General features: G+C 43.8%; 1 protein-coding gene across 1 annotated transcript in view; it reads left to right on the top strand.

Annotated features, from left to right (window-relative positions):
* Window positions 1–16,285, top strand: part of LOC126428050 (chaoptin) — a 251,465-nt gene that overhangs the window by 98,919 nt on the left and 136,261 nt on the right. Inside the window, exon 4 of the mRNA XM_050089927.1 lies at window positions 14,597–14,742. Coding sequence (XP_049945884.1) covers window positions 14,597–14,742 — 146 coding nt within the window. The remainder of the gene's footprint in view (window positions 1–14,596; window positions 14,743–16,285) is intronic.

Here is a 16,285-nt window from a genome sequence, read left to right as displayed (position 1 = left end):
TGAAAGAGTTTTGGAGAAGAAAGAAGGAAACGAGAAGTCATGGTTATCTTGACATGGTTGTTAATGGTTAAATGCAATAACAATAATTTGTTTTACATCAGTGTTCAGTCCGTTGTTTGCTGTAACTTCCAAGAAATTACAGTTCAGAGAAACACATAATTTAAAAAGGTTTAGTCCGAAAGTGTAAAAGTATATTTGTCGTGCATGATTTAACAACTGTAGCGGCAAAATAACTTTGACATCGTGTTAATTAACATAACATAAGATAGACATGTGTTCTCATTATTATCAACATTTCACTAACGAGGGGACCATACGAAGTAGCCATCGCCAATTTGACACGATTACGACTTCAACATATATAAACAGGAAGCCGCAACTCTCAACTGTTTTCGGGAAAGCAGAGTACGAAAAACGCCATCAGGTTACCTTTCATTCAGAAATCTGTTGCACTCAGCGACTGTTATACTGACTTGTTAATTATAGGTTGGAGTCATCAGTCGTCCTTTTTAAATTTTATTGTGTAGATCTAGATTTCGGCTAGAAGGCCGACCAACAGGGAATTACATGCATTGAGCGAAAATAATAGTGCATTGAGAATGGACAGCTTCTAGCCGAAATCTAGATCTGCACAATAAAATTTAAAAAGGGCGACTGATCGCTAGAATCTATAATTTACAAGTAGGAAAAACTGCCATCTCTGCATAAGGGTTAGTTCTCACTAAAGTGAGGTGTCGCAGGATGTGGGTACTGCGATGTTTGCGTTCGTCTGCTTAAGGATATCCATTAATACGCGCTCATCTGGAGATAGATTGGGTCGAAAGTCGAACGAAGCGTAGCTGTTTGAAGGGCAGAGGGAAAAAAGTGCCAAGGCAAGAGCCAAGGGGAGAAAAAACCTCTACGATAGTTAGGTCGGGTTGAAAGAGCAGTAGCGGATGTCTGGTTGCCTGTGACAGGTCATGCAAGGGTAGGCTTTTTTAGCAGTGGGTATCATGCATGTCGATACCTTTGACGTTGTGCGATGCTGTTACTCGGCGGCTGCCGCTGGGTGCCGTTGTTGGTCTCTCGGCCAGCGTCAGCATACCTGTAACAGTTAGGTTCATCATTGTTTTGTGTCCGATAGGTCATATATCGGATGCACAGTGTAGGGTGATGTTGGCGATTTGTTTGTGCGTCATTGGGAGAGCTCGTCGGTTTCCCTGCTATAGCCTGTTGGTCGGCTTTAGTAGCACCTGGTATTTCCAGTCAACGTTGCTAATTGCAGGGGCTTGCCGACGTTTGTTGCTTGTTGGTGTATGTTAGCTTGTCATAGGTGGTTATGCCCTAGCTAGTGGTGTCTTGGGCCGCATGTGCTTCCACCTATGGTTGTGATCATAGTTTCCCAGAGTAAGGATGAAAGGATTGTTCGAGTGTGTCTAGTTCCTGTATAGTCGTGTGGCGTGTTTTTTGAATACTTTGGCTCTGAGCACTATGGGACTTAACTACTGAGGTCATCAGTCCCCTAGAACTTAGAACTACTTAATCCTAACTAACCTAAGGACATCACACACGTCCATGCCCGAGGCAGGATTCGAACCTGCGACCGTAGCGGTCACGCGGTTCCAGACTGAAGCGCCTAGAACCGCTCGGTCACATGGGCCGGCTACGTTTGTGGCAAATGTGATGTATACTCATACAGCAGTGAACGAATCAGAATGATACTGATCGTAGAAACTAGGGAAACAATAATTATGGGAAAGCGTGAAATAAAAAGCCGGCCGCTGTGGCCAAGCTGTTATAGACTCTTCAGTCCGGAACCGCGCTGCTGCTACGGACGCAGGTTCGAATCCTGCCCTGGGCGTGGATGTAAGTGATGTCCTTATGTTAGTTAGGTTTAAGTAGTTCAAAGTCTAGGGGACTGATGACCTCAGATGTTAAGTCCCATAGTGTTTAGAGCCATTTGCACCACTTTTGAACAATAATTATTGCGTCATAATGTAATGAACGCGTAAGCGAAATATAAAGGATGGGCCTTAAGTCGTCGTGCAATTGTCAATATTTATTTACAGAAACTATAGAACTTACAGCAACAGCATGTGTTGTCCTTCATGAGGTACTTGTGTAGCGTAAACCTTGTCCTCTACGTCGCCTTACGAAAAGAAATCTAAACGCGTTATGTCTGGTGATCGTGCAGATTAAACAGTGGGACCATTAGGCCCAATCCACCTGCCAGGAAATGTTTTATTAAGAAAACTTCTGTCATGCAATCCCCATTGCGGTGGTGCACCATCTTGTTGGAGAAATCACATCATGCCATAAGTTCCTCAGTTACGGATTTCCAAACTGTTTTAGCATATCCAGGTAGGTATTAGCTGTTTCTGAGTTTTCGACAGAAAAGAAAGGTCCGTGATTCCGTTGTGGATTAAACCGCACCAGACATTCATTTTACGTGATCTAAAGCAACGTGTGGACTTTCCGAATCCCATATCACCACACTGTGCTTATTAACTTTACATGATATATGGAAGGCAACCTCATAAAAAAAAATCGTTTAAGATACTCATCGCTGGTGTCGATTCGTACCAAAGCTACTCGACAATCTGGTTGTAACGCGTGTCTTATCTGAATCTTATATGCATGCAACAGCAATCTGTTGTGCAGAATTCTTCGCAATGTGGACCTAGGAATCGCTAACTTCCGAGACGTCTTTCGAATAAATTTAAAAAGATTCGTCATTTGGATTTGCAGCTCCTTGTGTTCACCGTGTTTGCAGTTAAAATTGTTGGATGTAAGGTCCGCCAGTTATGCAAAACTACGTTTTTTCCAAATTCCAAAACATGTTTTAGCACCTCTGTTCCATCATCGGTGGGTTTCTGTTTTATTTAATCTATACACTCGGTTTGCATAGTTTTTCAGGACCACTTGTTTATTATTTATTACAGGCAGCTTATCATGTTTTGTGTGGCAAGCCCCTTTTTGTCAGCATCCAGATAAGGTATTGTGAAGCACACGTAAATAAAACGCATATTTTCACAAATATGGTCGTAAAGGCACTTTGCACTTCACCAAATTTTATTGAAATCGTTCCCGACACTTCGCCTGAAGATGATGAGAAAGAAACCCATTGAAACTTTGCGAAAAGACGCCAGTGTTCGGCCGATCAGGAGAGAAGATTTTATCGTGTCAGATATATTTCACATAAGTTTAACATATTTCACACTTATTTGTACAATTATTTCACCTGCATATCGAGCTAATTTCACCCTCTAGTTTTATTTTGAATGATACCAATTTTATGACGTTGTATCTCCTGAACTTTGCTTCGTGGAACAACATAATTTTGCTAGTGCATTCAGTGGTGTATGTGCATACTGGCTGTAAAATGTGTCGCCAATATAGTTAATAATAAAGAAGTAATAAACTAAAACGTCATTCTTCATGCGGCAGTTTCACTACATTAACAGCGAAAACTGTAGTAAGCGGCAATCTTTTACTTTTTCATCATTTTGTGGAGCTCATCAGAGCGTAAAAGCTTCGTAATGGTTCGAAATCATCTGTCAAGACTGTTGCCATTGACTGCGTCCTTTCATTCTCAAATACTGTATGAGTAAAGTATGGGTATTCGCGCGTCGGGTGGCAACACTGCTTTTCCACCCTAACACCACCCCTTTCGTCGGTAGGTAGTTATTACCCCAGAGTGATTTGCTCCAAACGGTAAGTGACACGTGTTCCAAGGTTGGTTGAAATTGGTGCAGTGGTTTAGGATGAGATGTGGAACATGTGAGTACGTGCATACATACATACAGGGCGTTCCCTTAAGAGCGCGCAAAAATGTAATAGGACATAGAGAATGCTCCACTGAACAATTTGAGACGGGGAACGTGGGGTCGGGGAATCAGCTTGAGGAAATATGGAACTAAACTTGTCTACCGCTTTGTCTAGCGTCACTGTTACTGGCTTATGTGCAACCAACATGCACACAAGTTTAACGTACTGTGATGATTATTCACATGTGTATTCCTCGTTTACTGCAACGGAACAAGGAGGACGAGCCTGATTACCAGGAAGTCATGATGCATGTTTTGTTTACTTTACTTGTTCATAGGCTGGTTCTTTTGTATTGTATTTACATTTTCCCATGACAGAACGTGCTATGAATCAACGACAGGCCCATTCATTACTCAGTGGTATTCAGAGACGAACAGTACAATGCGATGGAGCAGTACCGGTGCAGTATTTCCTGGTCGCTGTATTGGGAGGGGAGGTCCTATCCCATGGCCTGCGAGGTCACCTGACCTGAATTCCCTTAATTGTTTCCTGTGGGGGTATCTAAAGTCACTTGTGTGTGAGACCACAGTGGATACGGAATTAGGAGCCGAAATTGTAGCTGCCCGTGATGCGATTCGAAGCTCACCTGGGATATTTGTCCGGGTGCGTCAGAATCTTGTTCGCAGATGTCATGCTTGCATTGAGGTTTATGAGCGTCACTTCCAGCACATTTTGCAAGATTCAGTACAAATGGTACGTTCATTGTGTCAGTGATGGCATTTGCAGTCAACTGTAACTAATGTAAATAAAAAAGTACACAGTAATATGATTTTATTCCTATTATCTCCTTGAGCTGGCTTCTCCGACCCCAGGTTCCCTCCCTCAAATCGTTCGGTGGAGCATCATCTGTGTCCTGTTAAATTTTTGCACGCTCTTAAGGAAACACCTTGTATCCAGGATGACTAATCTGCCCTTATCGCTGTCGTTTTCTTCAACCTGCCATGTTATATCTGGCCTTCAAAAACAAGGTGCGAGATTTTCATATTCTGTTGCCCTCTACGCGCAAACTATTAGTCCAACAGAAAAAATGAGCAGGACCTTTCTGTAGGAAATACGAGGGTGAGTCAAATGAATACCTTAAATATTTATTAAAATACGAGGTGCATTCAAGTTCTAAGGCCTCCGGTTTTTTTCAAATTAACTACTCACCCGAAATCGATGAAACTGGCGTTACTTCTCGACGTAATCGCCCTGCAGACGTACAAATTTTTCACAACGCTGACACCATGATTCCATGGCAGCGGCGAAGACTTCTTTAGGAGTCTGTTTTGACCACTGGAAAATCGCTGAGGCAATAGCAGCATGGCTGGTGAATGTGCGGCCACGGAGAATGTCTTTCATTGTTGGAAAAAGCCGAAAGTCACTAGGAGCCAGGTCAGGTGAGTAGGGAGCATGAGGAATCACTTCAAAGTTGTTATCACGAAGAAACTGTTGCGTAACGTTAGCTCGATGTGCGGGTGCGTTGTCTTGGTGAAACAGCACACGCGCAGCCCTTCCCGGACGTTTTTGTTGCAGTGCAGGAAGGAATTTGTTCTTCAAAACATTTTCGTAGGATGCACCTGTTACCGTAGGGCCCTTTGGAACGCAATGGGTAAGGATTACGCCCTCGCTGTCCCAGAACATGGACACCATCATTTTTTCAGCACTGGCAGTTACCCGAAATTTTTTTGTGGCGGTGAATCTGTGTGCTTCCATTGAGCTGACTGGCGCTTTGTTTCTGGATTGAAAAATGGCATCCACGTCTCATCCACTGTCACAACCGACGAAAAGAAAGTCCCATTCATGCTGTCGTTGCGCGTCAACATTGCTTGGCAACATGCCACATGGGCAGCCATGTGGTCGTCCGTCAGCATTCATGGCACCCACCTGGATGACACATTTCGCATTTTCAGATCGTCATGCAGGATTGTGTGCACAGAACCCACAGAAATGCCAACTCTGGAGGAGATCTGTTCAACAGTCATTCGGCGATCCCCCAAAACAATTCTCTCCACTTTCTCGATCATGTCGTCAGACCGGCTTGTGCGAGCCCGAGGTTGTTTCGGTTTGTTGTCACATGATGTTCTGCCTTCATTAAACTGTCGCACCCACGAACGCACTTTCGACACATCCATAACTCCATCACTACATGTCTCCTTCAACTGTCGATGAATTTCAATTGGTTTCACACCAAACAAATTCAGAAAATGAATGAATGCACGCTGTTCAAGTAAGGAAAACGTCGCCATTTTAAGTATTTAAAACAGTTCTCATTCTCGCCGCTGGCGGTAAAATTCCATCTGCCGTACGGTGCTGCCATCTCTGGGACGTATTGACAATGAACGTGGCCTCATTTTAAAACAATGCGCGTGTTTCTATCTCTTTCCAGTCCAGAGAAAAAAAATCGGAGGCCTTAGAACTTGAATGCTCCTCGTATTATTTATAGTGCAGAAGTGGTACAAAGCTGTTTCACTTTTCAACATAATCTCCCCCACGCTTAATGCAAGTCCTCCAGCGGTTACAAAGTGCATAAATTCCTTTAGAAAAAAATTCTTTTGGTAGTCCGAGCAACCACTCATGCATCGTGTGGCGTACCTCTTCATCAGAACGGAACTTCTTTCCTCCTGTTGCGTCTTTGAGTGGTCCAAATATATGGAAATCACTTGGGGCAAGGTCTGGTGAGTATGGTGTATGAGGAAGACACTCAAAATGTAGGTCTTTGATTGTTGCAACTGTTGTACGGGCAGTGTGGAGCCTTGCAGTGTCATGTTGCAAAAGGACACCTGCTGACAGCAATCCACGTCGCTTTGATTTTATTGCAGGCCGCAGATGATTTTTTAGGAGATCTCTGATGATGCACTGGTGACAGTGGTCCATCTAGGCATGTAATGCTCCAAAATGACGCCTTTTTCGTCGCAAAAGAGAGTCAGCATAAACTTCCCTGCTGATGGTTCTGTTGGAAACTTCTTTGGTTTTGGTGATGAGGAATGCTGCCATTCCTTGCTCGCTCTCTTCATTTCCGGTTGGTGGACGTGAACCCAGATATCGTCCCCAGTAACGATTCTTGCAAGGAAGCCATCGCCTTCCTGTTAAAAGAGCAGAAGAAGTTCTTCACAAGCATCAACACGACGATCTCATTTCGGGGGTCAGCTGCCGTGGCACCCATCTTGCAGACACTTTGTGAAACTGGAGCACATCATGCTCAATGTGGTGTGCTGACCCATGACTAATCTGTAAACATGCTGCAGTGTCATTCAGTGTCACTCGGCGGTTTCCCTTCACTATGTCTTCAACTGCTGCAATGATCTGTGGAGTCACAACTCGTTGTGCCTGACCTGGACGAGGAGCATCTTACACTGAAGTCACACCATTTGCGAACTTACTACTCCATTCGTAGACTTGCTGCTGTGACAAACATGCATCACCGTACTGAACCTCCATTTGTCGATGAATTTCAATAGGTTCCACACCTTCACTACGCAAAAACCGAATAACAGAACGCTATTCTTCCCTGGTGCAAGTCGCAAGTGGGGCGGCTATCTTTATACTGATACTGCGACGGTATGTGTGCATCTGCACTATGCTGCCACCTACAGGCCATTCTGCACACTGTTTGTAGTACGCTTACCAACTTACAGGATAACGGCACGAAATTTCGATTTGTTATTACAAATTTAAGGTTTTCATTTGACTCACCCTCGTATAATACAGATAAATTCTGTACTGTGATACGGTTTCGTCGGTGGCCAGTGTTTCCAAGGTATTTAAGAAAAACGCACAGAAGTGAACGTCAGACGCACCTCCAAACTCTTATTCATCTTTCAGCTATGCCGTTTGTGATACTCCCTCCTACTACAGTACAAAAAATTCCGACTGTACGAATTGTTCCCGATATTCGACCTCATCTGGTCTCTGTTGACTGGGATATTATGCCACCAGCGTAATCAGCTATTTCGTCAATATTATTAATTTAGACGTGGCCGTGAGGGTAATGAAAGAAAAACGATTTTTTGTAAAAGCTACGCTAGAACTGACAGATTGAAACTTATCCCTTTCAAGCAGTTTCGTAGTTAGAAGGCCTGACGAATGCAATGATGTAACTGTTTAGTTTATGCTGGTAAAATTCACAAAACTGTTAGGTAAAATTAACACAAACTTCAATTTTAAGATTTGTAAATGGTCGAATAAGCCGGCAGCGTAATAAGGCTAGTCAACGAAGACGAAGAAAGGTCGAATGTGGGAAATACTCGTAATTCGGGCAGTTCCAAACTTTTATACGGTGGTGGGAGGCTGTGTCACGAACAACATACTACAAATCCTGACTCGCGAGGGATGAGTGAGGGGGTGCAAGTGCATTTGGAGGTTAATTCTGCACAATTTTCTCTAATAACTCTGAAACCAGGGCCACCAGCGAAGACTTATGCTAGTACACAAATTAACTACAGTAAATGGAATTGCGGGTTACGTAAAACGACAGTGGTAGAGGCAGCTGAATCATCCCTTATACATACATACTTACACATACACAAACATACGTACGTATATCCACTTTTATAATATGTGTGAATTTGTCACAAATCACAAATTTGTAATGTTTATTCTAGTACATTGTAGCGTGTGGTGGAGCAAGCTTGTAATTAACATTAAAAAAACAATCCTAGGTTGCGCAGTGCTCTTTATTAGTTCAAAAACAACGCTTTTCACATGGTTGCGGCATTAGTAGCTTTTAGGAAGTACAATGGAAAATGGACATAATAAATAACCGGACGTGGCCCTTTCCTGATATACCATACTCGAAAGCGAAAACCAAAAAAACGGAAATATAAAGACGGAAAGGATAGGAAAGCATGTGTAGAATATTTTATAATTATTGCCAATAAGCATTCGTCAGAATGCCAGAAATACCTGGTAAACGTTGAAACATGTGCGTTTGAAACATGATTGAAATTACGTTACTGGCAGCAGTCTGAAACACAAATGTTAGAACAGGAATGGCATGTGAACGTGTATTTTAACTCGCCGCTTTGCACTGTACTGAACTTCTCTGACTGCGAGAATATAAATTTCATTTAGCTGAAAGAATGTAAAGTGTCAATAACTTTAAACCAAACCCAAACTGCGTTAATTTACGCAACACAAAAACTGAATCTGATTGATTTTATATTGCCCCTGGTAGTAAAACAAAATTGATGGAATTTGAAACTAATTGTCCCTGTGCTCAGTGAATGCTAGGAGTATCCCTGAAACAATAAAATTTCTTACCTTTAGCTGCTCAATGAAAGCACGCTTCGCGCTGCTCTCTGTAAGTACTCTATATTGTATAGTTAGCAAACAGCTATTGTGCAAGGCTGTTGCTGAGCATACATTTTAGTTAAATCGAATATGACTGAGACAATAACTTCTTGAGAAAAATAGTTAATCAAAAATGGCATGGACTGGGAACTGATATTGACCTGGGGTAACTCAGAATATGGCACTAACTTTAAAACTTGTATTTTGACTCTTTGAAAATTAATAATGCTCACAAATAACACACTCAGTAAACTGATTACACATAAAAAATTAGAGTTACAAAATCATTGAATGTAAGTGCTGTAATTTGACTCGGACATCGCTTATGAATACACGCATTGCGTTAGTAGCAAAACACCTTTACTTCCCTTAATTACTTCCACTTCTGTTGAGATTCCTTTTACAGTTAGCAAACAGCACAGTATGTTGCAGATAAAGTCATTACTGTCCGTAGCGAGTAAGTATATATTCAACACACATCAGATACAACACGCCTTTACACTTGAGAGTCCTCCATACATTACTCGATCTAAAGTTACTCTAATACGTTGCCCGTAATACCTTGAGTCAGCGATCGCTGTTGAACAGCGACTCCACTACACAATCGATACTACATTTGACGATATCTGGTTCAATATAATATTTTATTAAAAAACTTGAATTAATTTACCCTGTGTATATACCTTTCATAACCCTGCTGCCTCCTGCTGAAGAATTTGGCAGGGTTGTTATAGCAATTGGCCATAATAACGAATTCTTAACATTACATAAGTATAGGCTGATAAAAGTTCGGGAATGTAGCATAAATGAGATAATTAATAAAGAAACACAAATCTTTGTGAGCATCTGGCTCTTTGAATAGCATAAAAGTATCACGTTAATTTGTGGAACATTTGCATTAACCATTTAACATCTGTGACTAGGAATCATGAATATACAAATAGTCGGGTATGATAGTGCTCATTTGAACTATGAAACTTTAAACTGAAGCCTCATATATAAGAAGAACACAATAGTATGAGAAACTCGTTCTTTACAAAGTATGCTGGAATGAAAACAACCTGGCTTAAACAATACAGAGTTATAGAAAAACATTACGAAGTATTTACAATCTTGTTAAGAAATGTAGTACTTATGTGCACCAATACGTGAGGTCAAGTTCCATTTACAACGCTCATTTCCATAGTTATGACTAATCACAGATAATGTGCAAAGTGTAGTGTAGCTATATCACATATATAAAGTAACGAGTGAAAAAGGCACGGATAAAGTCATGATTGAGATAAAGTTACATACTGGATGGTCTGCAAATCGAGGATACATAGACATCGGTTCATATTTCTTCATCAGAGGATTATACAGGATTTACATAAAGTACGGGAACACTTTCATTTATTTATTGCACAAGAACTAAACATTGTACACATGTCATACATATTGAATTTTGAAGAGAAACTCTGAAAGTTTTTTTACAAACATTCGATATGGGAACCATGAGTGACCCGGCACACGTCAATACGATAATCGAATTCTTGCCATACCCGTCCCAGCATGGCATCGACTGAGGCAATCGTTTCCCGTATTCGCTCCCGGAGCTCTGTTTCATCACGTGGTAGAGGCATTGCATACTCCAGATCTTTAATGTGTCCCCACAGAAAAATGTCACACGGAGTGAAATCTGGTGATAGGGAAGGCCATTTCATGAAACAGCTGTCCCCTTCTGTAGCACGACCGATCCATCGATGCGGCAGCTCCGTGTTCAGGTACCCACGAACTTCACGATGAAAATGGAGTGGAGCCCCATCCTGCTGAAAGATGAACGGAGAGTCCGATTGCAGCTGAGGCATCAGCCATTGCTCCAACATGTCCGAGTAGAAATATCCAGCGACAGTGCTCTCAGCGAAGAAGAATGGCCCGTACAGTTTTCGACGTGACAAGGTATATATATAAAAAATAAATAAATAATACCTTTGGAGAATTTGTTGTGGCTGTGGTAAATGGCCTTCCTTGTTGGTCGCTTCTTACCGTACTTCGTTCTAAACAACCGTTGAACAGCTGTAGCACGCTTGTTTTTTCGAACTCCAACACACAGTAAGCTCGCCCCACACCTAAACTCGCCATGTTCGCGACTAGCGCTGACTATCGGCCAATTTCCAAACTACGCTTTGGCAGCATACACGGAAAAAAAAACTTCCAGGGTTTCTCTTCAAAATGGCATATGTATGATATCTGTAAAATGTTTGGTTCTTGTGCAATAAATAATTGAAAGTGTTCCCGAACTTCATGTACGCCCTGTATGTTTGAGTCATATTATCTTGAGTATATTTTGAACATCACTAGATACGTCAAAGTAGTGGCATTGAGCAGACTTAATGGTGGCTGTGGTAGATATGGTAACCAATGACAAGTCAACTAATTATATACTAAGTACTGTCGTGAGCGCAATGAATGGAGTCATTACAGCTCTCTCATTTGTAGTGTATTCTCGTCGACATAGTAAGCTAGCATATATTTATATTGTTGCAGACAAGTAAACAACTATATGTTTCATGTCCATCTCAGTGGATCAGGTAGAGAAGGACAACAGCATAAAGAGAAAATGTGACTTGAAGAGGCTTTAAATGCTTTTAAGATTGCAAAGTATGACATTAGTGGATATTAATACAAAAGAACTGGAAAAGTTCTCGTAAAATAGCCCTACGAACAAGAAATCGTGTTAACTGACTGGTAATTGCAGAACTGAAGTGTAGTGATGATTGCATCGGATGGTTAGCGAATAAATACACTGAATCACCAAAGAAATCGGTATAGGCATGCGTATTCTGATACAGATATATGTAAACAGGCAGAATACCGCGCTGCGGTCGGTAACGCCTATATGAGACAAGAAGTGTCTGGAGCAGTCGTTAGATCAGGTACTGCTGCTACAATGAGAGTTTATCAAGATTTAAGTGAGTTTCAACGTGGTGTTACAGTTGGCGCACGAACGATGGGACACAGCATCTCCGAGGTAGCAATGGCGTGAGGATTTTCCCGCACGACCATTTCACGAGTATACCGTGAATATCAGGAATCTGGTAAAACATCAAATCTCCGACACTGCTGCGGCTGGAAAAATATCCAGCAAAAACAGGACCAACAACGACCGAAGAGAATCGTTCAACGTGACGGAAGTGCAATCCTTCCGCGAACTGCTGCAGATTTCAGTGATGGACCATCAACAGATGTCAGCATGCGAACCATTCAACGAAACGTCATCGATATGGGCTTTCGGAGCCGAAAACCCACTCGTTTAGTCCTGTTGACTGCGCAACACGAAGCTTTACGCCTCGCCTGGGCCCGTCAGCACCGACACTGGACTGTTGATGACTGGTAACATGATGCCTGTCGGACGAGTCTTGTTTCAGATTGTATCTGGCGGATGGACATGTACGGGTATGGTGGCAACCTCATGAATCCATAGACCCTCCATGTCAGCAAGGGATTGTTCAAGCTGGTGGAGGCTCGGTAATGGTGTGGGTCATGTGCAGTTGGAGTGATATGGGACCACTGATACGTCAAGATACGACTGTGACGGATGACACGTACTTAAGCATCCTGTCTGATCACCTGCATCCATTCATGTCCATTGTGCATTCGAACGGACTTGGGCACACGTCCAGAATTGCTATAGACTGGCTCCAGCAACAATCTACTGAGTTTAAACTCTTCCACCGGCCACCAATCTCCCCAGACGTGAACATTATTTAGCATATCTGGGACACCTTGCAATGTGATTTTCAGAAGAGACCACCACCCCGTCATACTCTTACGGATCTGTGGACAGCTCTGCCTGCAGTTCCCTCCAGCACAACTTCAAACACTAGTCGAGTCCATACCAAGTGGTGTTGTGGCAATTCTGCATGCTCGCGGGAGCCCTACGCGATATTAGGCAGGTGTACCAGTTTCTGTGGCTCTTCAGTATATATGCTGACGTTTATACACTACTGGCCATTAAAATTGCTTCACCACGAAGATGACGTGCTACAGACGCGAAATTTAACCGACAGGAATAAGATGCTGTGATATGCAAATGATTAGCTTTTCAGAGCATTCACACAAGGTTGGCGCCGGTGGCGACACCTACAACGTGCTGACATGAGGAAAGTTTCCAACCGATTTCTCATAAACTGTTGACCGGCGTTGCCTGGTGAAACGTTGTTGTGATGCCTCGTGTAAGGAGGAGAAATGCGTACCATCACGTTTCCGACTTTGATAAAGGTCGCATTGTAGCCCATCGCGATTGCGGTTTATCGTATCGCGACATTGCTGCTCGCATTGGTCGACATTCAATGACTGTTAGCAGAATATGGAATCGGTGGGTTCCGGAGGGTAATACAGAACGCCGTGCTGGATCCCAACAGCCTCGTATCACTAACAGTCGAGATGACAGGCATCTTATCCGCATGGCTGTAACAAATCGTGCAGTCACGTCTCCATCCCTGAATCAACAGATGGAGACGTTTGCAAGACAACTACCATCTGCACGAACAGTTCGACGACGTTTGCAGCAGCATGGACTATCAGCTCGGAGACCATGACCGCGGTTACCCTTGACGCTGCATCACAGACAGGAGCAGTTACGATGGTGTACTCAACGACGAACCTAGGTGCACGAATGGCAAAACGTCATTTTTTCGGATGAATCCAGGTTCTGTTTACAGCATCATGATGGTCGCATCCGTGTTTGGCGACATCGCGGTGAACGCACATTGGAAGCGTGTATTCGTCATCGCCATACTGGCGTATCACCCGACGTGATGGTATGGGGTGCCATTGGTTACACGTCTCGGTCACCTCTTGTTCGTATTGCCGGCACTTTGAACAGTGGACGTTACATTTCAGATGTGTTACGACCCGTGGCTCTACCTTTCATTCGATCCCTGCGAAACCCTACATTTCAGCAGGATGTTGCAGGTCCTGTAACGGACTTTCTGCATACGGAAAATGTTCGACTAGTGCCTTGGCCAGCACATTCTCCAGATCTCTCACCAATTGAAAACGTCTGGTCAATGGTGGCCGAGCAACTGGCTCGTCACAATACGCCAGTCACTACTTTTGATGAACTATGGTATCGTGTTGAAGCTGCATGGGCAGCTGTACCTGTACACGCCATTCAAGCTGTGTTTGACTCAATGCCCAGGCGTATCGAGGCCGTTATTTCGGCCAGAGGTGGTTGTTCTGGATACTGATTTCTCAGGATCTATGCACCCAAATTGCGTGAAAATGTAATCACATGTCAGTTCTAGTATAATATATTTGACCAATGAATACCAGTTGATCATCTGCATTTCTTCTTGGTGTAGCAATTTTAATGGCCAGTAGTGCATATTTTCGTATAGCTACCTATATGGCAGTAGATTTCCGGGTTTTGAGTCCTCAATTTTGGAATCGTTCATTTCATATGATCCAAGATCGGTTTTATTGCATTTGGCCAGTTTAAACACGGTCGTATGACTCGTGGCTCGGCGTGTCGCAGGTAACGACATCTCTGAGGTGAACCAGGAGGCGTGGCGCGGCCTGGAGGAGTCCCTGCAGACGCTGGACCTGGCAGACAACTCACTCACCTCGCTGCCGCCGGCCGCCTTCTCCAACCTGCAGCTGCTCGAGGCGCTGGACCTGCAGGTGGGTCGCGCCGCTCAGTAACGCAGCTCCGTCTGCCGCATCGACGCACTACTGGCAGGGACACACAGTCTGCATCCAGGGGGCGTCGCCAAAAAAAGTACAGACAAAAAATGGTTCAAATGGCTCTGAGCACTATGGGACTCAACTGCTGAGGTCATTAGTCCCCTAGAACTTAGAACTAGTTAAACCTAACTAACCTAAGGACATCACAAACATCCATGCCCGAGGCGGGATTCGAACCTGCGACCGTAGCGGTCTCGCGGTTCCAGACTGCAGCGCCTTTAACCGCACGGCCACTTCGGCCGGCAAAAGTACAGACAAGCCGTAGGAACATGCCTCTGACGTGCAAACCTCATGAACTATGACCACTTGTTCGGTAGAACAGACGTGTTTCAGTCTGGCGAACATGAACAAGCTCTCATAGCTCTCAAAGTACGCATTTTAGACTCCATGTTTAGTACACATTTCTTTCTTGTTTAGGTGGAAGAAACCTGTCCCTAAACCTTGTCTGTGCTTTTCTTTTGGACAATCTGCACATCTAAAACATATGGATCGCGAGAAGAACGATCGCTGGTAAGTCACCGTGTGTGCTCAAATCTCTTTAGTTTTATCTTCACAGTCTTTTCGCGAGACATACGTAGGGGGAAGCAGTGTATTAGTTGAATCTTCTAGGAGCGTACGCTCTCGGAAGTTTAACAGTAGACTACACCGTAATGCACAGAACCTCTCTTGCAGTGTCTGCCACTGGAGTTGGCTGAGCAATCTGCCGTCGGATGTTGTCTTTTAGCATCGCTAATGAGGTCGGACGATCGCGGTTGACTTGCGACTTCAGGTAACCCCATAACCAGTAATGACACGCATTGAGGCCTGGGGACCTGGGGGGCCAAGCGTGGCGGAAGTGGCGGCCCAGCACGCGATCCTCACCAAACGATGTTCGCAGCGGGTGTTCCACACGTGTAGCAGTACGGGGTGGAGCGCCATCCTGCACAAAAGTCGTTCCTCCCAGCAGGTGTTTATCAGCCAGACTAGGGATGATCTGACTCCCTCTTCCACTACAGCCCATTCTATGTTACGTCACTGACTTGTTGCTGCCCATCGCCACCTGTTGGCCAGTATTTGCTCTCGTTTTCGGTTCCAATAGAGCCCCGTGTCGTTTTAGGCATGTGCTCGATGTTTACCTCTCTACCTGCATTAGTCTGTGAATTCGTGCATTCCCACAGGACTTTTGGGTCGCTATACGTTGCTCATAAGTTCTCAATATGAGAAAATTGAGATAACATCAAACATTCCTGTTTCACTGTCAGTGACACACAAGCTGACAGCTGACTTCCATCGTCCAGGGATACCACTTGTTGGATTGAGACACTCCACAACTCCGCGATTACAACATCGTGAGGCTGTTCACAACTGACAATTGACGTACTCTGTAGACAGGTCTTCCCATCACCATTTTCCTCCAGTCTACAGGTATCAGCGATGTACAGGGAAATCAACTGAAACTTCCTGACAGATTAAAACTGTGTGCCGGACCGAGACTCGAACT

The sequence above is a fragment of the Schistocerca serialis genome, chromosome 12 (assembly GCF_023864345.2).
Source record: "Schistocerca serialis cubense isolate TAMUIC-IGC-003099 chromosome 12, iqSchSeri2.2, whole genome shotgun sequence".
Lineage (NCBI taxonomy): Eukaryota > Metazoa > Arthropoda > Insecta > Orthoptera > Acrididae > Schistocerca > Schistocerca serialis.
Note: the sequence above shows the minus strand (reverse complement) of the source record. Positions and strands in the feature narration are given on the sequence as shown.